This window comes from Pteropus medius, unplaced genomic scaffold, assembly GCF_902729225.1.
Source record: "Pteropus medius unplaced genomic scaffold, Ma_sr-lr_union100, whole genome shotgun sequence".
NCBI classification, from domain to species: Eukaryota; Metazoa; Chordata; class Mammalia; order Chiroptera; family Pteropodidae; genus Pteropus; species Pteropus medius.
In genome coordinates, this window is record NW_024352947.1 from 1315157 (window position 1) to 1334414 (window position 19258).

Genomic DNA, 19258 nt, shown 5'->3' on the forward strand with positions numbered 1-19258 from the left:
TCGGGCAGTCGGTCAGAAGACAGCGCGGCGTCTTCCCGCACACCTGACACGTACGTAGCGGGTACATTCCGTCCCACGACACTGCCCAGCAGCTTTTGGAAATCTCCGGCCGGGCTTTCACGGGAACAAGAACGCCCGGGCTCCCTTCCGCGAGCCTCTGCAGCAGGAACGCGAGCGCCACCAGGAGGAAGGGAAACGCGCGGCGGCGAAGCTTCGCCTGCCTCGTCGGTGTCCCCGGGAGCCTCGGCCCTCGGCCCGGCCCGGCACATGCCGCCTTTCCTCACGGTCCGGCCCGTGGCCCTTCTCCCTCCACGCCCCATCCCGGGGGGCCCGGGACGGACGCCGAGCTGCGCGCTCAGGCCTGGGGACTCTGGTGGGGAACCCTGCTCTGCCTGTCACGAGCCGCAGGTAAGCGAAGGCACAGGTGACGTCAAGCCCCGGACGGTGACGTCGTGTCCTCCGAGGACACAGGCCCCCGAGTCAAACGTTTACCTTTAGGAATCTCTGACTGCGTAATATACGAGGCCACAATAAATGAACAAAAGTCCAGATATTTACGCCGTGGCGGGGGGGAGGTTAGCATCCTAAGCACGTGAGCTCTCGTGTGATTTGTGCATCCCAGTGACCACAGACCAACGTAAATGAACGTCTAACGTGTTTGCGAGAGCAACGAGGACGGTGTCCAATCCCGTTGGCGTCAACGGAAGGGACCTGTCACCGGAACAGCGGCTTTCACGTTCGTGCCACAGACAGACTGCCGTGCGGGGACACAAACTCAGGGCGAGCCCGGACTCACGCTGTTGGGGGTCCAACCCGGGGGCCTTTGGGACGCTCACGTCTGCCGTGCTGGCACGTACCCGAGTGGCTTCCGGCTGGGTCCTCTGAGCCACCATGAGCAACAGCTGTCGCTGGAGTGCGCTGACGGCCGGGTCCCCGGAGGACGGTTCTGGACTCTCGGCAGAGCTGGTGCTGGAGGAGCCGATGGGCAGCTCTCTGGGGGTGGGGAAGACACACTCTGGTCACCTGGGGGCACAGAGTCCCCTACCCGTTACACACGCGCACGGGACACCAGGGGTGGCCGAGGGTTAGGGCTGAAAACAGTGTGCCCAGCGCCGTCTGCATCCTGCACCCACCGCCCAGGCTGTGCGGGGCGCCGAGCTGCGGCCGGTAGGCAGGTGCCTGAGTTCGAGGGGTGGCCGCCTCCACGTCTCACGCACCTGACGCGTGGGGCAGTGGTCGCCGTGGTCCCTGGCCACGTGTATCGTGAAAACAATACACAGCGGGCTGGATAATTCCCACGACATCGTCAGGAAGAAACCGGGATCATCTAACACCCCTGCTACCCCCTGTGACCCCCCAAACCCCCACCCACAGCAGGAGGCGAAGGGAACGCCTCAGGTCACTGAAGACGCATCACGAGATTAGCTGTGATTACATCGAAATGGTCTCCTTGTCTTTAATCACCTACAGAGGGACGACAAGGTTTAAGAAAACGGGACACACGGCTGCACCGGCTTCTCCAGCGGGGAGCCGACAGGGCTGAGGAGGTAACCCCGACGGCACCTGCCAGTCATTCGTCCCCGAATTCCTGCTAACGTAGGCCCCATCCGATTGTCACCTAAGACTGTGGGCTTCGGGGTGGAGATAAGGTCCCCCCACAGTGGTAAATCCTGGTCGTCACACACCCACCAAGGGAACTCCACGCCCCACGGCCCATGTCTGGCTTTGGGGTGCGAGTTTGACACAATTCTAGGGGGCCCCCGTGGAGCAAAGGGGAGTCGGCGGGGGGTCAGGGAGCTCACGGGCAAGTTTTTCCACTTCTTAAAAGGTAATGAAAGAGACCGCCTTCTCCTGGCCTCTAGACGCCACGTGAGTAGGAAACACGCCACGCTGCCGTCACGAGGGCCAAGCCCGGGGACAGAGCCCTGAGGACGGCGGAGGTGGGAGACGGACAGAAACAAGTTCCCTGATGACTGACCAACCTTGACTTTGGACTTCCTGTTTTCCGAAATAACGCATCTTGTTATTATCCAACCCATTCCGAATTTGGGTCTTCCGTTCCTTGCAGCCCAAACCACCTCGAGAACGCAGACGCTACACCGGCGCGGGCGCCTCCTGATTTCTAATCTCACGCTTCATCATCTCCGACGAGTTTTTGATCTTTTTTTCCCAGCTCCCTACTGATCCGTAAACATACGAATATTCCATAGGAGAAGTGTCTAAAATATTTCCACTGTTCTTACACACACGCGCGCGCGCGCGCACGCGCACACACACACACGGATTTCTCCACGTGTTGAACACGTATTTATGTCTATTTGATGACACATTCAGTGAAGACCTCGCTGGAAAGGGCCACTTAGGAAGCGTAGTGTGCTAAAGTCGCGTTTAAGTGACAAATCGGGGGCGGGGTAAGTGACAGACCGGGCAGGTTAAGTGCAGAGTCTGAAACTTAAACATCCTCTCCTTTTGTCACTTGGGAGACTGTTCCGTAAACAGTGCTTTTGCTTCCCGTTTATATTTGTGGTATAATAATATCCGTCACTAACAGAGAAACAAACAGGTTTGCGAGGACAGTGTTCATGTGAACGCTTCTGCTCTGGGCAGAAACCAGAGCACTGCGATCCTTCCATTTCGTAGTGAAATTCAGTAGGATTGAAAATGCCCGGTCAGTACGAATTCAGAGAAATCTAAGACACAGCAAATGCCAGCACGTCACGGAAACCTAAAGACTAATCTGACTTCGCTGCAGGTGAGGGCGGTCACCTGGCCGGTGCGGGATGAGACCGCGCTTCCCCGAGTCTGAGAGCGCACGGCGCCCTCTGTTGCTGACTGAGGTGAACCGAGAATTGCGGGGTGCGCGGGGAGCGAGCCCGTCCTGCGAGGAAATCCTCTGCAAAAGTCACGTCAGCAGCTTCGTATCTGCGCGCTCCTGACGGCACGATGACAGCAAATGCATCTTACACGAGCCACCTAAAAAGCCTGGGTACAACCCTCGGCTTTTGTTTTCTTTTCAAAATCTTTCGGAGGAATTCTGGAAGGAAACGGCCGGGCTTGACGTGTCGCCCTATTACTCGTTCCCTGTGACTTCAAGCCTGTCGAACCCTCATCCATAAAACGGGGGCGATGCTCACCCACCGGGCTTGTTGTGGCTCTTAAATCAGACGGCTGACGGCAAACACCCAATGGCGCCTCCGAGACATAGGACTCTTAACGCCCACAACTAACCTCTTAATTTCCTCCTATCGATACAGGACCCGACTTGGCTTATTTTTAGATTACATAGCAACATGACGCCTCTGCTGTTCACACAAGTGACATATGAAATCCAGGTGTGTTTATTAGCTGGAATGGGGGAAGAGAGTTTTGCCCTCAACCCACATGTAATACTGTTCATTTTATAAAGACGGGCTCAAGCGACACTTTAAGGTCCCTCTGAATTAACTTCTTTTACAAGAGCTGAGTATTTGAGACGAGGCATGATCCCTGTCTGAGTTGTAGGACTAGCAGGTCCTCACCAGAAAACCTGTATCGTCATGTATATACGGGCTTCCCGTTCAGCCAGGAGGGAGAGTAAACGCTACAGGAGGCATCACTCGACTGACAGAGACTCGTCCCCTCGCTTAGACTCAGTTCTCTGGGGTCCCGATGGAGCCGTAATCCAGGGCACCAGCCTGCCCACATGAGGACCGAAGAGGCCAGCGTGGCACAAAAGTCACGCGGTCTTCCCGCTGACCCGTGAGGACTGACCCTAACTTCTCGTCCTGGGCTCTCTCCTCGGAGTATTTGCTGCTTCTCCTCCCTCCCTGAGCTATGGACGGTGAGCTGCGAGGTCATCTCGACAGTTTCTGCTTGACTAAGTTAAGGCCAAAAGTTTCCCGCTAATTCTGCAAATATCATGGGAAAATGCTAAGTGTCAAGAGACACTCCCTCCTCTGAAACAGCGACGGACGTGGAGACCCCCCCAGACCCGCGGGGACCTGGCCCTGTGCTGTCGGCGAGCCTGCGCCCCGCCTCCCGCCCCGCTAAACTCTGGCCGACTGACGAGCGGGTTCGGCAGGTACACTGAGCGGATACGCAGCACGGATACACTGAGCTGGCCCGGATCGCGCTCAGAGCGACAGCAGAGACGGTGACGAATGGGAACCGCAAAACCAGCAGCCGTCGAACGGAAAAAAGACGAGCCGGGGGCCGGAACGGTGCCCGTTGGCACGGGCCGACGCGGCTCTCGAGCAGGGCGACGACGCTCTTCCATCCGTGCCGTGCTCCTGGCCCTTCAGCCACCTGTGCTCCTGCGAGGGACAAAGAACCCAAAGGCCTGTGCCGCTCCATGATTCCCTCGACGTGGGCACAATTCCTGAAATGCTTCGCCCTCCCAGACCTCACCGGCGGGAGGGAGAGGCCCCCTCTTTTTCCGCTGATACCGCCTTGTTTTTCAAGGTTACTCTGGGGACATGGGACCAAGCCACGCGGAGGGGCAGCCTAGAAACGAGAGCCGTGGCAGCACGTTCGCCATGTAGGCTATTTAAAGAAACCAGCCCTGTTTTGGAAACTCCAGGCTGTTGTTTAGAATGTTAACAGGAATTCTTGTTTTAAAGTCTGCAAACAGCCCTTCTTTCTACGACAGCAGAATTCATCTGTGCGTTTGAGATAAAGGGACGCCCCAGGGGGAGCCGGACGGGGCCTGGAGCACGGGGCCTGAGCGCCACCGTGTGGCAGCCGGGGCCGGGGCCGTGAACGCAGAACCCCACCGTGCCACCGGGCTTCTTCCCGGACAGTCAGAGAAGGTGTCTCGGAGAAGAGAAGTCATTCCAGAATCGACAGCTCCCTCGTCTGCCTTCCGTCCTTATGGCTCTGTGCCTGGACGGAAACTGAATCTCTCTCGGGTCCGAGAAAACAACGGGATGGGGGACCACTGAAAACCGGAAGCGAGGGCGGACCTCTGGCAAAGCCCCCCGATGCCCCGCGGCTCCTCCCAGGCCACTTCCACCATGGGTGCCAAGAACCCCCGCAGCTCTTTCATTTAAAGCGGGGAACACAGCTTCCCGGCCATGCGCGTCGGCAGCGATACGGCCACACCCTGCCAGATGTTCATCATTAGAGTCGACACTTTCAGCCTAAGCGTGAAGGGGACAGAGGACCAGGGCCCATCTGCTCCTAGGAGATCCGGCCACATTTTACTCCGCGTTTCGACGACCCAACTAACTTCGGTGCCCGACGCCCTGGCTCAGCTTCTCCAAACCAGAGAACGCTGTTCCCTGACTCCTGTGAGGACGAGAACCTACAAGAGATGACTCTTCGCCACGTTCTGCCTGCTCGCCTCCTTGGGGACCAGCTGCATATGAAGCGCTGTGGGTGTCGAGGGCTCTCCTGGGGTTGACCCCAACGATAAAGGAAGTGTAACGGACGAAAGGGTCACAGAAGCCACAGTGTCAGCCGCAGGGCAGGGGTGCCGACGGAGCAGGAAGGACTGGGACCAGGGCGTCCGTCCCCTCTGGGGTACGGGACACGATGGCTTTGGAGACTGGGGGCAGCTTTCAAAATTAGGCCCAGTTTACAAGCAGAACAATATCTGCTTCGATATGCACAACGATGATTCATAAATAAATAAAAGCCCGAAATAAGTGCGTCCAGATAAATAACGACATTAGTACCCAAGCTGAGGTACAACACACCCCGATTAAAAATCCCGCCAACTCATTTGCCCCGGGATGAGCCTCCCTCTTGGGAGACGACACGCCTACTTCATGAGTGACGGATACTCAAAATGCGTATAAATAATCCGCCTTCCCGTCAGCTCTCCCGAGGCTCTCCAAACGTGTTTCCCACGATGCTGCTCACGACGCTGGAAGCGCTGGATTAGAACCGAAGCATCGTCACGTAGCTTCCTAGAAGAAAGCGCCACCCCCTTACTTGGAAGAATTTACAGACAAAAGAAATATAAACCTTTTGAAGGAAAAAAAAAAAAAACAAAACGATCACACTTTATTGCAAGACCCACAGGAGAGATGACAAAGTCCACTCTGAAATGAACCCTCTGGACACGAAGCTGCTCAGGCCTCCGGGCAGACAGGTGCCTCCAGAGTACCTTCCAGCTCTGGGAAGCTGCCTGGCCTTAGGCCCCGAGCTGCTGAGTCTCGCCTGTGTCTCGGATAATGAGACACGGAGTTGATCTGTCCTCTGAGAGTCCCTGGAAGCAGCAGGCCGAGCCGTCACCCCTCACGCCGGTTTCTGCGTAAAACAGCAGCACGTTGGACGATGTGACTGGGGTGACTGTCTGCGGACGGCTATTGTGCCACCGGAAAATGCTGCCTGCGGTTCTTTGGCGGTTCACGGGGGACATGCTGGTTCCCACGGTGACTCTGGGGCCGCGGAGGGAAGTTCGTTTCCTCGCTGCTTCCCTCCAAGGTCCCTGGGGAAGGCATCCTGCAAACAATTCCCTATTCATACTTGGGAGTCAGGGCTGCAAGGCGGTCACGTGGCTCCCAGGCTGGACAATGGCAGAGAGGACCTTGCCAGCGGCGAGATCCCACGGCCCAGCCACCGAGTCGCCTCGCGGGGAGGAGGCTGCTGCTCCAATGTCTGCCTCGGCCGAGCGGCTGAGAAACAGCCCCGCCCAGGACTCTCTCCAAGTTCACGGTCCAAGTTTGTGTTTACCACAGTAAGAAAACGCAGCAGTGAATGGCTTTGAAAGGCAGGGATAGACTATTAAAGCGCCCAAGCTAAAATGGCCACGGAGGCCAAAGTGTTGGAACATCACAGGTTGACAGAGAGACGACGAAGCGTTCGCCACTTTAAGACCTCACACGTGACTCATAAAAGTGCCAAGCCTTCCGCCTGGCCCGGAGTCAGGTCTTTGCTGTCAGGGTCACAGGGAACGTGTCACCGTCCCTTGCTTCTGTCTGGAGAGAGCCGCCAACACCCCCTCATTGTCCACTCGGCAGGTGCCACCCAAGGCGCCACATCCACGATGACGTCTGGCCTTTGAGGCCTCCGGGGGACCTGGAAGGCAGGTCCCTGGCAGGGCCCTGGAAGGGCCGTGGGCACGCTGCACACAGCTTTGTCACCGCAAGCAGAGGCGGGGTGGCCAACCGCAGCCCTGGTGGCTATTGTTTGAGGAGGGGCAGTTAGGCAGGGGGTAAAGTAGTGAAAGGGGGCAGTGAGGTAGCAAAGCGAAATAGTAAAGGGAAAGCGGAGGCAGGGCAGCAGGAGAAGGAGGCAGGTGTAGCAGGGGCAGGAGGCAGGGGCCAAGGAGGCCGGGGCAGCAGGTAAGTAGTAAAGGCAGAGGCAGGGGGCAGCGAGGCAGGGGGCAGCAGGCAGGGGCAGTGAGGGCTGGGGGGGGGCAGGAGGTATGGGCAGGAGGAATGGGGGCAAGTGAGGCTGGGGCAGGAGGGAGGGGCAGGTCCAACAGGGCGAGAACAGGGGACATGAAGACGAGGGTCATGGGGAGTCCGACGAACAGAGGAATCGAGGGGAGACAGCGGGGGGCGGGGGCTCTGGGGAGGCCGGGGCTCAGGGAGCGAGGCTTCTGGAAAACCCCGCAGACGATCTCTCACCCTCGTCTGCGCTCTGTGTGTTTTCCGAGTTTCAAGGCTCCGGCCACGTGGCCTTATGCTAACTGGCGCTACGGGCAAATGCAGTTAACGTATTAACCTGGGGAAAGGCAAATGGCATCTGTCCAGGAAAATAAAAACGGGAAAATCCCGTACCTTTATTTTGGGATAAAGTAAGAGGCTTATATTTGTTCTAAATTTAGTTTAAAAGCACCACAGCTTTCAACCAAGCATCACAGGAGGACGCGGCGGCCTTCGAAGCCGTGTTCTCATCCAGTCACGCGCTTCGTCTGAGAAAGCTGCCGCCTCCGATGACTAAACGCGTCACGCCAGGGAGGCGGGGGCCACGGTCTGCGTCCCCCGGGGCTCTGCGTGTTTCTCTGCAGAAGGAGAATTCTGTGTCCTCCCCGTCGTGACGGCTACGTGGGGACCGGAGGGACACCGACGGAGGCGTGCCGGTGTTGCACGATACGCTTGCTCCCCCTGGGGGTGACTCTGGACTCAAGCAGCTGCTCCTGTCAGGTCCGGGGCCTGGTCAGGACTGGGCCGTGTGGCCAGGGGGAGGCCACCAGCTGCCATGCCATCGGATCCGCGGGAGAGGCGGACACCGCGCTCCCGAGCAGGTGCGAGGTGGCCGTGGCGGCGATGACAGCGCACCCTGGAAGGCCGACAGGGGACGGAATCCCACGGGAGGCAAAGGACGAGCACCAGGACAAGGACGGCCTTTATCCTGGGCAGCTGGAGGCTCCCGTGACGTCGCATACACACCTGGGGGGAAAGGCCGACCTCGGGAAGGAGCGTGGAGCCACCGGACCCAGAGTCCAGGGTCCCGGAACCCCTTCCACACTCCGGGCGTGTGCCCGAGACATTCCAGCCATGCCACAAAAGCCCCCCAGAAATCCTCAAATACACGATTCTAACTGCGCCTCCACACGCAGAGCAGGCGACCGGGGCGTGTCCGCCTGGATTACCCACAAAGGACCCTGAAGTCCAGGGCGAACGATGCGTTTGGTCTGCCACCGAAAAGACTACGGCGTGGCCACCGCCACCGTTAATCGGTGTATGTCCCAGGCACGCAGGCGAGCAAATGCCAGCTCGACTCACGTGATTACGAAAGTTATTCAGCGCGTGCTGAAGGGAAATAGGAAAGACGTTTAGATTATCGATCTACGAAACAGCTTGCCTTCCTCAGCGCGGATGCTAGCCCCTTCCTGGGGACCGTTCAAGAATTCTACAGGTGCATCTCTGGAGAAGGGGCCACACTGTGGGCGAGGGGCTCCCCCCAGTGACCGCCTCTGGCAGCGGCTACTACAAAAACAGTTCCATTTGTTCCTGATCGTTCTGCAGTGTCGGATTTTCTTTATCCGTCACATGAAACCCACGTGCTCTGACACCTACACACGAATCGACGCGTCTGTTCTGCACCGGGGTCACCGCTCCCTCTGCGGTCAGACGGGTCGCGTGTCCCCCAGCAACGCCACGGCTCCCGGACCTGGAAATGGCTCACTTACCCGGCCTGGGAGAAGCCGTCGCAATTTGATGGCTGACGCTGGACAGGGCCTTCCGTCTGATTGGCAGACTTTAAATAACAGGATCGAATTTCCCCTACAAAACCACAGGATTTCAGCAGAGAACACGAGACAACTCTCCGTTTACCGTCATTTCGGCTTTTTGCAAGTTACAGGGGACCCGTTCTGAACTGTTCTAACAAAACCACTAGCCATCTCGGTCTGTTCTTCACACTTCTCCTTAACTCAGAGGACGTGTGCCAGCCTCCTCCTCGCTCCTATGATGACTCTTGGACAAGTCTGCCTTAGCTACTTCCGACTTCCTTGCTTTGACCGATTCACGTGCAACATCTCTTAATTCGCTCTTACATATTCTCTTCGTGTGTCCGTGTGCTCTGTGTGTGCAGAAACTGGGTTTTTCGAAGAGGCTTATTAAGCGTGTGGTTCTGCTCGGAGGAGCACGTAGGACAGCCCCACCTTCGAATCTGCGGCTGAGCGGTGCAGGGCGCCCTGACTGCTGAGTCAGCCTGGGAACGAGGAACGGCAAGAGATGGAATTCATCTGCAGGTACATTAGTCTGCTAAAGAGGCTCAGGGTGTCGAGGTGTGAAAATCAGTTCACGTTATAAATGTAAACGGTCTCTCCCAGGAGAGATTTCAGGAGCACCTCCTTCAGGTGACACGGGATGTAATTAGCCTCGTCTGTTGGGAGCAGGGGACGGAGCTGGAGCACTGGACCTCAACCTGAAGGTCCCTCCCACCAGCAGAAATGTCACGATGACCGGCACTGCCCCTCTGCAGGCCGCGATGTGACTGCCACCGCCGGGCCTCGCGATGTAAATACTAGATTTCTGCATGTCAAACTACACACTACTCATCTGTAGACCAGGTGCCATGCGATGCACTATTCAAACCAGGATCTTCGTGAGGCTAAAGTAACAAGTATTCATTGCTCATAAGGGACTCAAGCCAAGACCCATCCTTCAAAATCTAGGACCTACATCCCTTGTCTACAGAACTTTGACTTGCCTCTTAATGACTTTCCCTCCCCTCTCCCCTCCCCTCTCCTTCCCCCTCCCTTCCCCATATCAAGACCATATTTCAACATACATCCAAAAAATATTTACTAGGTGCTGGCCACTGCCTTTCTGAAGTTTGTAACTGTGAATGGGGAAATGTCATTAATCAAATAATTGTAAGTCGATAAAGGATTTACAAGCTGTAACAGTATCAAAGAGAGAGCCGGCCGATGACTCCTGGAGGTCAGGAAAGGTTTTCTTGCAGAAGCGTCTGCAGAGCAGCGATCCCAAGGGTGAAAGGCACCCTGTGGGCTACGGGCACGATGTGCGCAAAGGCCCCGGGGCCGGAGGGCACGCTCTCTGCTCTGAGGACGCTGCGTGCGAACAGCCGTAGGCCTACATCGTCCTGCCCCAAAGCCTGGCACCTGGGCCGGAGGTCCTGCGGAAGCCTGCGGCAGCTGCCCATGTCGCCCCTTCCTCCTCGTCATGAAGGGCTCTGAGCACTCACCGTGTCCATCGATGAAGACGTGCACGGCCTCTGCGGGCATCTCATCTTGCACGGACGTCTCGGGCCCGCTGATGACTTGCAACACTGAGCTGTCTTGTTGGGAAGTCACCCTGTAGATTATCTGTCTTTGTCTGCTGCCCTGGAAACTTAACACAGACACAAGGGACGAAAATTGTTAGAAACTCCTCCTCCTCCTCGGCAAAGCACTCGAAGCAGCAGCCAGTCAGCGAGGATGCCGCAGGCTTTGCACCGAAGCGAAGCTAAAGGAGCACATGATCCTCACAGGGCCGTGATCCTGGCAGGCTCGGCGACCCCTGGGCCGGTGCCGGCGTGGTTCCGACTCGGCACGTCCGGTGTTCCTTGCTTGGAACCGGGTCCGCTGGGCCTCTCGCCTTCTAGGATTGCCTCCTTCTCCGGGGAGCGGTTACCTGGAAAACATTGCTCTGTGTGTTAATATAATATTAAATTAGGAAATTAAAGTGAACGCACTTGGAAATAAGTTACCAAAACTGAAACGAGACTAGATAGAAAATCTAAATCGCGCCTGTGAATTCAGAATGCATCTAAAAAAATCTTCATTTTACTAGCCGCGGAAGTACCTGTGTATATTTGAGAACGAAGTGTGTGTGTAAAAGGCAGCGTGGTGTGTGTATGTGTGTGTGTGTGTGTCGGGGACATGCTATCTAGATATCTTCGAGCACCATCCACCTCACGTATGGGTTCAGGGACTCCTGTGACTAAGTCCGCTGAGAAGCACCGTTCAGATTACTTAGGCCTGAAAGGTTCATTAGTTATAAATGGACAGCATCGGATAAAAAAGATCACACGCACAGCCCTGGCTATTTTGGAGCAAGATCCCATTTACCATTTTGAAATCTTATCAATCTCTCCCGCTCACTCATTCTTCAAATCTAAATCTTCAGGCTAACGGCGAATTGGCCGCTTTGTAAAGTGGCCGTAGAGCCGACCTCGGCTGCCCGCCCGGCACCATGGGGGACACGGTGACACGCTACACCTGCTCCTTGCCCCAGAGACCTTAAGGTGAGCGAGAATTCCAAGATCGACAGGTACGGATTGTTTTTGAGAGTTTTTAGAAGCCTCTTTACATGATGGACAGAAAAAAAAAGTCTTAGCTTCCGCCATCATGCACCATAGAATCTGCGCCTAAGGATCAGGCCTCTTGTCTGAGGACAAACTCCAGCGCCCACGTTTGAGGTCACGATGACTACTGTGTCCCCATGACCAAAGGCACCACCAGCCACCTTCTCCTCAGAAAGCGTCTGCCTGTGAGAAGCACAGGGCCGAGCGGTGTGCAGCCACAGACCCTCCCAGACCTGCCGCTCGGAGAGGCGTCGAGGGCCACCTCGGCCACAGGCAGGGGAGCCGAGGCTCCCGCGTCTGAGCCTCGCCCTCCAGTCTGCAACGGAGCCTCCCGCCCTCAGATGAGAAACGGGCGAGCGCGCTGGCTTTGGGTTCCCCACACCCGCGAAGCTCCTGCAGGGCTCCCCGGCACAGAACGTTTGCGTCTCACCTGGCAGCTTGTCGAGACGGACGTTTTCGGGTTTTAAGGAACACATCTGTGAGCAAGCGCTATCACGACAGAGAGCTCTAGCCAGTTGCCGCGTCACACAGTGAGCCACGGTGACTGTCACGCAGCGAGCCGCGGTGACTGTCACGCAGCGAGCCACAGTGGCCGCATCACACAGTGAGCCGCGGTGACCGTCACACAGCGAGCCGCGGGATGCACGATTACTCAGCTCTGCACCTTCGCACCACGTGGGTTTTGACCATTTGTTCACACCTCTTCCTACCTCGGTGTCTCCTTCCCCTGAATGGGCACGCTGCTCATATGTGTCAACAGACATATACGTTTTCTCCTTTTCTCCTTAAAAATACATTTATAGGAATTTTCTGCTCATAAAAATGTCTACATTAATTTTATATAACTTAAGACTGGATGAAAGAAAAGAAGTCTTGAATCGCTCTTGACCCCGCCAAGCTCGTGTAGGAGCCAGTGTGATCCACACCACACCAGTCTGTCTTTCTAGGCACACACATTATTTTACAAAAATTAGGTCATAATACAGCTATTGTCTTATAACCGTTATATTTATCCTAAAGTATTAAAAATATTTAATGACATTAAACATTCTTCTATATCATCCAAAAATGGCAGTTATATAATAGTTCATCGAAACCATATAATTTATTGAACTAGACCCCATCGTTATAAATTTAAGTTATTTCGGTTCTTCTGCACTATAGATAATTCTTCAATAACATCTCTACATAAATTCATAATTATTTTCCTAGAAAGTCTAGAAGAGACTGACTATCCAGATGGACGATGGCAAAGCAATACATATGAGAATAGAACTCTGACCCACGATCCACGGCAAACACCCCGAATTCCAACCCGCTGTCTACGGTAACCAGCCCAGGAAGCCAGCACGCGCCGCCCAAGGCAGACCCGCAGGAAGTCAGTCTGCTGTTTCTAGCAAACGGTCCCGGAGGCCACACGATAAGCCTCACACGATCGGCCCCCGAAGGCGAGGACCAGATCAGTAACCGACAGCCCCGTTCCCATCTCTGCTCCCGCCGGGAGAGCCTATGCGCCCGGCCACCCGCAGAGGATGCGCCCGTGAGCGGCCTCCCCTCCCCCAGGCACACCGCTTCCAGTCGGAGCGCACCCGGAACCTTCCAGTCTTTCCACGACAAAGCCCTCGCTCCTCTGCCTGCCTCTGAGTCTCTGCCAGGCGCGGGCGGTGTGGCCGCCACCCCGCTCCCCAGGGCTGCGTCCTAACAGCGTTCGCTTCTCATGTGACTGGCCTTTATTTCCACAAAGTAACATGAAGCTGTAGCAAAACCAAACCTAACCATGGTTCTGAAGCCTGTCGAGGAGTGTGGGGTTTTCCATAGCCTTGAACTTCAGGACACCCCCGGGGAGACGGCCTGGGTGGGAAACCGGAGCGCAGAGGGAAGTGGGGAGTCTCACACCGTCACCGTCATGAACCCCTCAAATGGGAGAAAGATTAGGGGATGTTCTCTAGGCCACCGACGCCCCCAAATGCTGTCACGTCTTTGCGTAAATACACACCAAATGGGGCTTTTAGATTACAATGAAGGACGAATTACTCCGTAGTAAAGGAGCGAGGGGACATTTGCGACCTCTAAGATGTAAGGCGCCACCGGAAAGCCATCTGATCTGCCGCCGTTGGCACCGACTATCTTCCAGAACTTTCTCCTCTTTCCCTCGTCCCTTACGAGCCTGCGGCCCCTCCTGGAACTGTGTACGAGCCCGTCCCACGCCTCCGGCCCTGCCGAGCTGGCAGGCCCCCGACGACCGAGCGCACACCGGTCCAGAGATGCGCTCAGGGCGCCCACGCCTCCTCTAGCGCCCCCGGATTTCTAAACCGACACTGTTCTGACTGAACGTGGCTGGCCAAAAAATTCAAGAAGAGCAGAAATTTAAGTTAACAAACCAAATAAACCTCACAGATGGCCCGAGCGGAAAATCAGAGTAAACGGCTGAAGTGGATCAGGTAGCAAGGCTTTCCCCATATTTTTCTGATTGACTAAATCTGCAACATATGCTTATTCCTACTGAATTGAAGAAACCGCGCCCCGGATGGATTTGGCAAGCTGTCCAGGCTCCCCCAGCTGGTGCTGCAAACCCAAGTCTGGCCTTGGGCCAGTAGGTTCCAAGGCCAGAGCGCTGTCCACCGTCCACCCTGCACATGGCCTCCTGGAAGCCAGAGCCGCCTGGACCGGCGCTGTCCAGCACGGGAACCAGCGGCCCCGTGTGGCTATTTAAATGAGCTAAAATTCAATAGAACTAAAAATTCAGTGTCGCAGCCCCACAGTCCCCATGTCCAGTATTTAACAGGTACACGTGGCTAGTGGCTACTGTTCTGGACAGAATGTAGGGCGCATTCTCGTCACCGGAGAAAGTTCTCTGGACGGTGCTGGTTTAGAAGAATGAATCCTGATACTAAGTAGATGATGAACGCCCAAGTCTCGTACCAGAAAGATTTTGACGTCAAAGTGAGCGATGCTTTCCTTACGCAGCTCACGTCTGTTAAAAAGGTGAATTGAATCTTTCCTGTTCCGATCACACTATATACTGAATCTTAGATATACCCAGAGTAAAATGGAGAACGCACTCACGTAACATAATTCGAATAGTTAAACTTAATGAATTTTCCAACAAGAGTGGACCAATGGGCTAGCCTGGCAATCCTTCAGGCGGAGCGTGGGAAGCGCAAACTCCTGGGAGCTGGCGATGGAGCCAGAGGGGGCCCGGCTGCCCCCGCGAGCAGAGCACGGCCAGCGGCCCAGCCTACGGGGACGAAGCAGCCAGGGGCGACCATGACCTCCAGCAAGCAGTGCCACCGCACGGCCACGACGTCACCAGAGGGGCACGCAGCTGTGATGTACTCGAAAACCACGGAAACGGGGACCCCAAACGTGAGACGACTCGGCAAAACTCTAGTCCAGCAACACCGTTTACCACTGAGGAGTCTGAGGCCCAGGGGGAGCAAGTAACCCGAAAACAAGCGAACCCGTATTCACGCGGGAAATGGCATTTACTTTTCATGGGCGCTGGCCCTGGAGCCACACCGCCTGGGGTCACGGCTCGCTCGGTGTGGGTACCTCCGACGCGAACTGGACCAGCAGGGGAAGTCGGGGAAGACACCTGAGCTCCGTCTGCAAAAGAGGACAGACGGCAGGGCCCGGACCCAGGGCTACACGCGGAGGAAGGAGTTAGCACGCGGATGAGCGTAGGATTTACGGTTCAAAACGGGAGCGCCCTGGAGTGAGGCGGCACCACGACATAATTACGTTGGAGAAACAAGGGTAGACGGGCCCCCTCTCGGGCAAAGCGCAACACGCGGTCACCCGTTAACGGAGGGACATGGCAGGACAGCGGCCGGCATAAGGTGAGAGCTGTGTGTTCGTTGTAATTGTGCGCATAACATGGGACCATCAGGGAATCCTGATTACAGGATTTGAGAACGAAATTCAGCAGAAAAGTGGATTCGCTCAGCAGAGACTCGCTTTACGATCAGCTGTCCCAGAATGCGCCTCTCTGTAAAGGGAGAGGGACGTCTGTCGTGAGTTCTCGTCGCCGTGGTAAAACACAGCTGCTCACTCTTTGGAAATAAACAAGACCCCTTCTCGGGGTGACACGTTTCCTCCTGTGCCGTGAGCTCGCTGGCGGAGCCGGCCAGTGTTAACACACGCTCGCCCCGTGCTCAGGGTCGGCACATTCAGTGACAGGGCCAAATACCGGTGACTGACAGTGCCAAGCGGCGAACAAGCCCCCCAGCGTGCGCCCCCCGCAGAACCACGTCCCAGAGGCAACGGCGAAGGCCGCGTCCTCGCCCCGCATCGTCAGGACGGAGCCGGCGTGCCACCCTACCTCTGGGGAGCCCGCTGTCCCCGTCCGGCTCCGCTGGGCCACCCCTCTGGCTGGACCCCGCCACCTTGGCGCCACCGACGGATTCCAGCAGGGAGACGAACTCCAGGAAGTTGGATTCGTTGGGGGTCTGGCCCTCCTTGGCCTCCAGGTCAGACTTGGAAGTTGGCATTGCTTTCTCTTTACCGCTGATAACTCCTGCGGAACTTTCGCTGAAGACGGCGTCGGTCCCGGTGTCCACGCTACGGCCCCGGGGGGGCCCCTGCTCATGGCTGGCGCGGGCTGGGAGCCGGGCCGCGGGTTCACAGGGGTCTCTCGGGGAGGCGCTGAGGCTCGTGGTGGCATGTCCCCCATCCCCCGACTCCCGGCCGGAACGCTGGGTGGAGGGCGCCTCCGCCGCCCGCCTCTCTGCAGTCCTCCGACCCCCGCGGCCTCCGGGACACGTGCCTCCTCCGCCACCCCCAGGCAGCTCGAGGGTGATGACGGGGACTGTCACCTGCTCGGTGCGTGCGGGCCTGGCCGCCCCGGGGGGGCCTGGCGCAGCACCCGGCCTCACACCCGTGGACTTGGGGCCCAGCGCCCTCGGGGGCAGCGAGCTTTCCCCGTCGGTCATGGAGCTCGGGGTGCTGCTCATGGTGATGACGATTCTGATGGGCTCCTGCAGACTCGGCGGCTCTCCCGGGTGAGAGGCATCGCAAAGAGTGACGGCCACCTCGCTGTCTGAGGGGTCCGCTGCCTGGGTTGAGGGAGGGTCCACCTGCCGGGCAGCTTCCACCAGCTCGTGCTCAGGTTTGGGGACAACCGTGTCACAGTGAGGGCAGCTACTGCTTGGGCTGTCCTGAGGTGACCTGCCCTGCATCTGCTCCCCTGGGGGGCCCTGGGCACCCCCCATGGGCTCCGGAACCAGGACTGAACGTTCGCTCCCCCACGGCTGGAAGGAGACGTCGGTTTCTAGTAAGTCATACTGGGACAAGGACAGGTGTGGCCGCTTTTTCAAGGCGCCCTTATCCACCAGGCCACCGTCAGACCTGTGGCGGGGAGGGGGCCGCGCCTCGCCGCCTCCTCCCCTCCCTCTGCCGCTTTCCTCTGCCGCCGCCGGTTTAGTCGGTCTCGCCGCGGGGGCCGTGCTTTCCAGCACGTGAGCCTCAGAAGCAGGTGAGGGAGATGACGCCAGGGCCCCAGGCTGCTCCTCCGACAGAACGACACCTGAAACGAACGAGGAGAGCAGCGTCGTTAGCGTCCGAAACGGCCGGAGGGAGACCTCATCACCACAGAACCGCATGGGCGCCAGCAGCCAGCATGGCTGGACGCTTATCCCAACAATGTCGCCCCCTCGGGGAGACTGTTCTCGAAGTCTCCGTGTTCGAAACAGAGTCAGATGTGTAGCTCTTACTGTCCCGTGGCCTCGGGGGGCAGGCTGGGCACCACGTCTGGGCCTCGCAGTGGGAAAGTTTGCTGCCCTGCTACTTACTGGCCTTATTACTGGGGGACAGTCACTGCGTCCCCCTAAACCGAGATGTCTCAGCTGGTCTCAGCTGTGGCGAGGTGACGTTGTCGCCCGAGCACTGTGGGGTGTCTAGCAGCTTGCATGGCCTCCACCCACTGGATGGCATCACAGCTCCGCCCTCAGTCCCCACAAGGAAGAATGCTCCAGACCCTGCCAGGTGTCTCCGGGAGCAAACCGCTCGGCTGAACATCGCTGCTCTAACCTCAGCCTCCTTATCAAAAAGTGGCAATGATCACGCCATTCCCTAAGGCCGGTGGGATCTGTGCGTATGGACCAGGAAAGTACTTGCCCAGGAACTGGCAACGGGCTCGCCGGGGCCTTGACCCAAGGACCGTGGTAAACTCACACTTCTGACGTGACGCGTACGTTTTCAGAACATTAAACACTGCACCTGCAACAGTGTGTGCTGAGGCGGGTGGCCGACGGCGCGCTCTGCCCTTGTCCCGCGTCCCCGTCCCCGTCAGCGAGCCTGCCCTTCCCAGGGTCTTAGGCTTGAAACCTTGGGGTCCTCTTGTTTATTTCCTCCCCTAGCCCAGGGCCGTTGGATGGCTCAATGCCTCCAGGTCAGCCTCGGGGAGGCCGAGGGGAGCGTTCATTATCTGAGGGTCTGCAGAGCCACGGGGAAAACAGGATGAGCAACCTCTCGCTTACTCAAATACTGCAGGAAAAAATAATAATACGGCCCTCGAAGTCACATACAACGTTGCTTTATTATCAGAGCAAATGGGCAGATCGTGAACAAGGATGAAAAACATTTTTAAGATAATGTTATTTTTTTTTAATGGACCGTTGTGGTATGCCAGTTCATCCTCTGACCCGGGGGACTCAGGGGGCAGGGGCCTGGAGCAGGCAGGGGTCCATACTGTCCTCCGCCCTCCGGGGGACACGGGTAGAAAGAACCAAGACCCTCCCCTACCTGCCATCCGAGAAGGCCTCTCTGCTACCGCAGGGCCTCAGCCCGGCGCCGCCCTCCCCCGGGGACCCGTCCGAGGCCTTGCTCGCTGTGTCCCTCCCCGAACGCGAGCCCCCCCTGATCGCGTGAACCAGAAACAAGCCCTCTCCTTGATTCCCCGCGCGATCGACGCCTGTAACACTTAACTTCGCTCGCCACACACTGCTTAAACCGTAGCTTTATTTACGCACGTTTACATTTCTTCCCAACTAGATTTTACAGCTCTAGAAAAACACACATATTTCACCCGCGTCGCTTCCTCAAGAAAACGAGGATGTCGCCTTAGCCGTGCTCTGGGACATGGACGATGACAGTGAACACCATTGACCCATGCAGGTCACCCCACCAGACAGGGCAGGTCCCGTTACACGGACCAGGAGGAACGAGAGGGCCGGGGGACCTGTCCCCGGTCACCAGGCTGCTGACGAAGCTGAGGCCGGAGCCGGAGCTCTGAGCCTGGTCTGACCCGGCCTCACGCTCTCACGTACGAGTACATGTCACTCTGTCACTCAGAGCCCAGTGTCTCGTCAGAGACGCTTTCCGTGACCACCCGACATAAAGCGCACTTGTTGAAAATGAATAGAAACATCGCAGGAGAAACCCGACCACCAGGCAGGGCCTGAGGAAAGGGTCTTGGGTTGGACCGAAAAACACATCCCTTAATGCATTCGAATCACTTCATTACCCTGCCCCCACCTCACAATTCTGGCCCCGCAGATTGGCAGGAATTCGGGCCATTTCCTGACAAACCAGATGAAAGGGTTCTCTAGTTTAAAAAAAAAAAGCAAAAACA

At 57.0% G+C, this 19258-nt stretch overlaps 1 protein-coding gene across 1 annotated transcript in view; it reads right to left on the minus strand.

Annotated features, from left to right (window-relative positions):
• LOC120592611 (pecanex-like protein 2) overlaps window positions 1–19258 on the minus strand; it is a 70884-nt gene that overhangs the window by 11391 nt on the left and 40235 nt on the right. Inside the window, exons 5-9 of the mRNA XM_039850347.1 lie at window positions 16010–17212; window positions 10871–11015; window positions 10588–10733; window positions 9065–9158; window positions 858–993 (exon numbers count right to left, since the gene is read on the minus strand). Of these exons, the coding sequence (XP_039706281.1) occupies window positions 858–993; window positions 9065–9158; window positions 10588–10733; window positions 10871–11015; window positions 16010–17212 (1724 nt within the window). The remainder of the gene's footprint in view (window positions 1–857; window positions 994–9064; window positions 9159–10587; window positions 10734–10870; window positions 11016–16009; window positions 17213–19258) is intronic.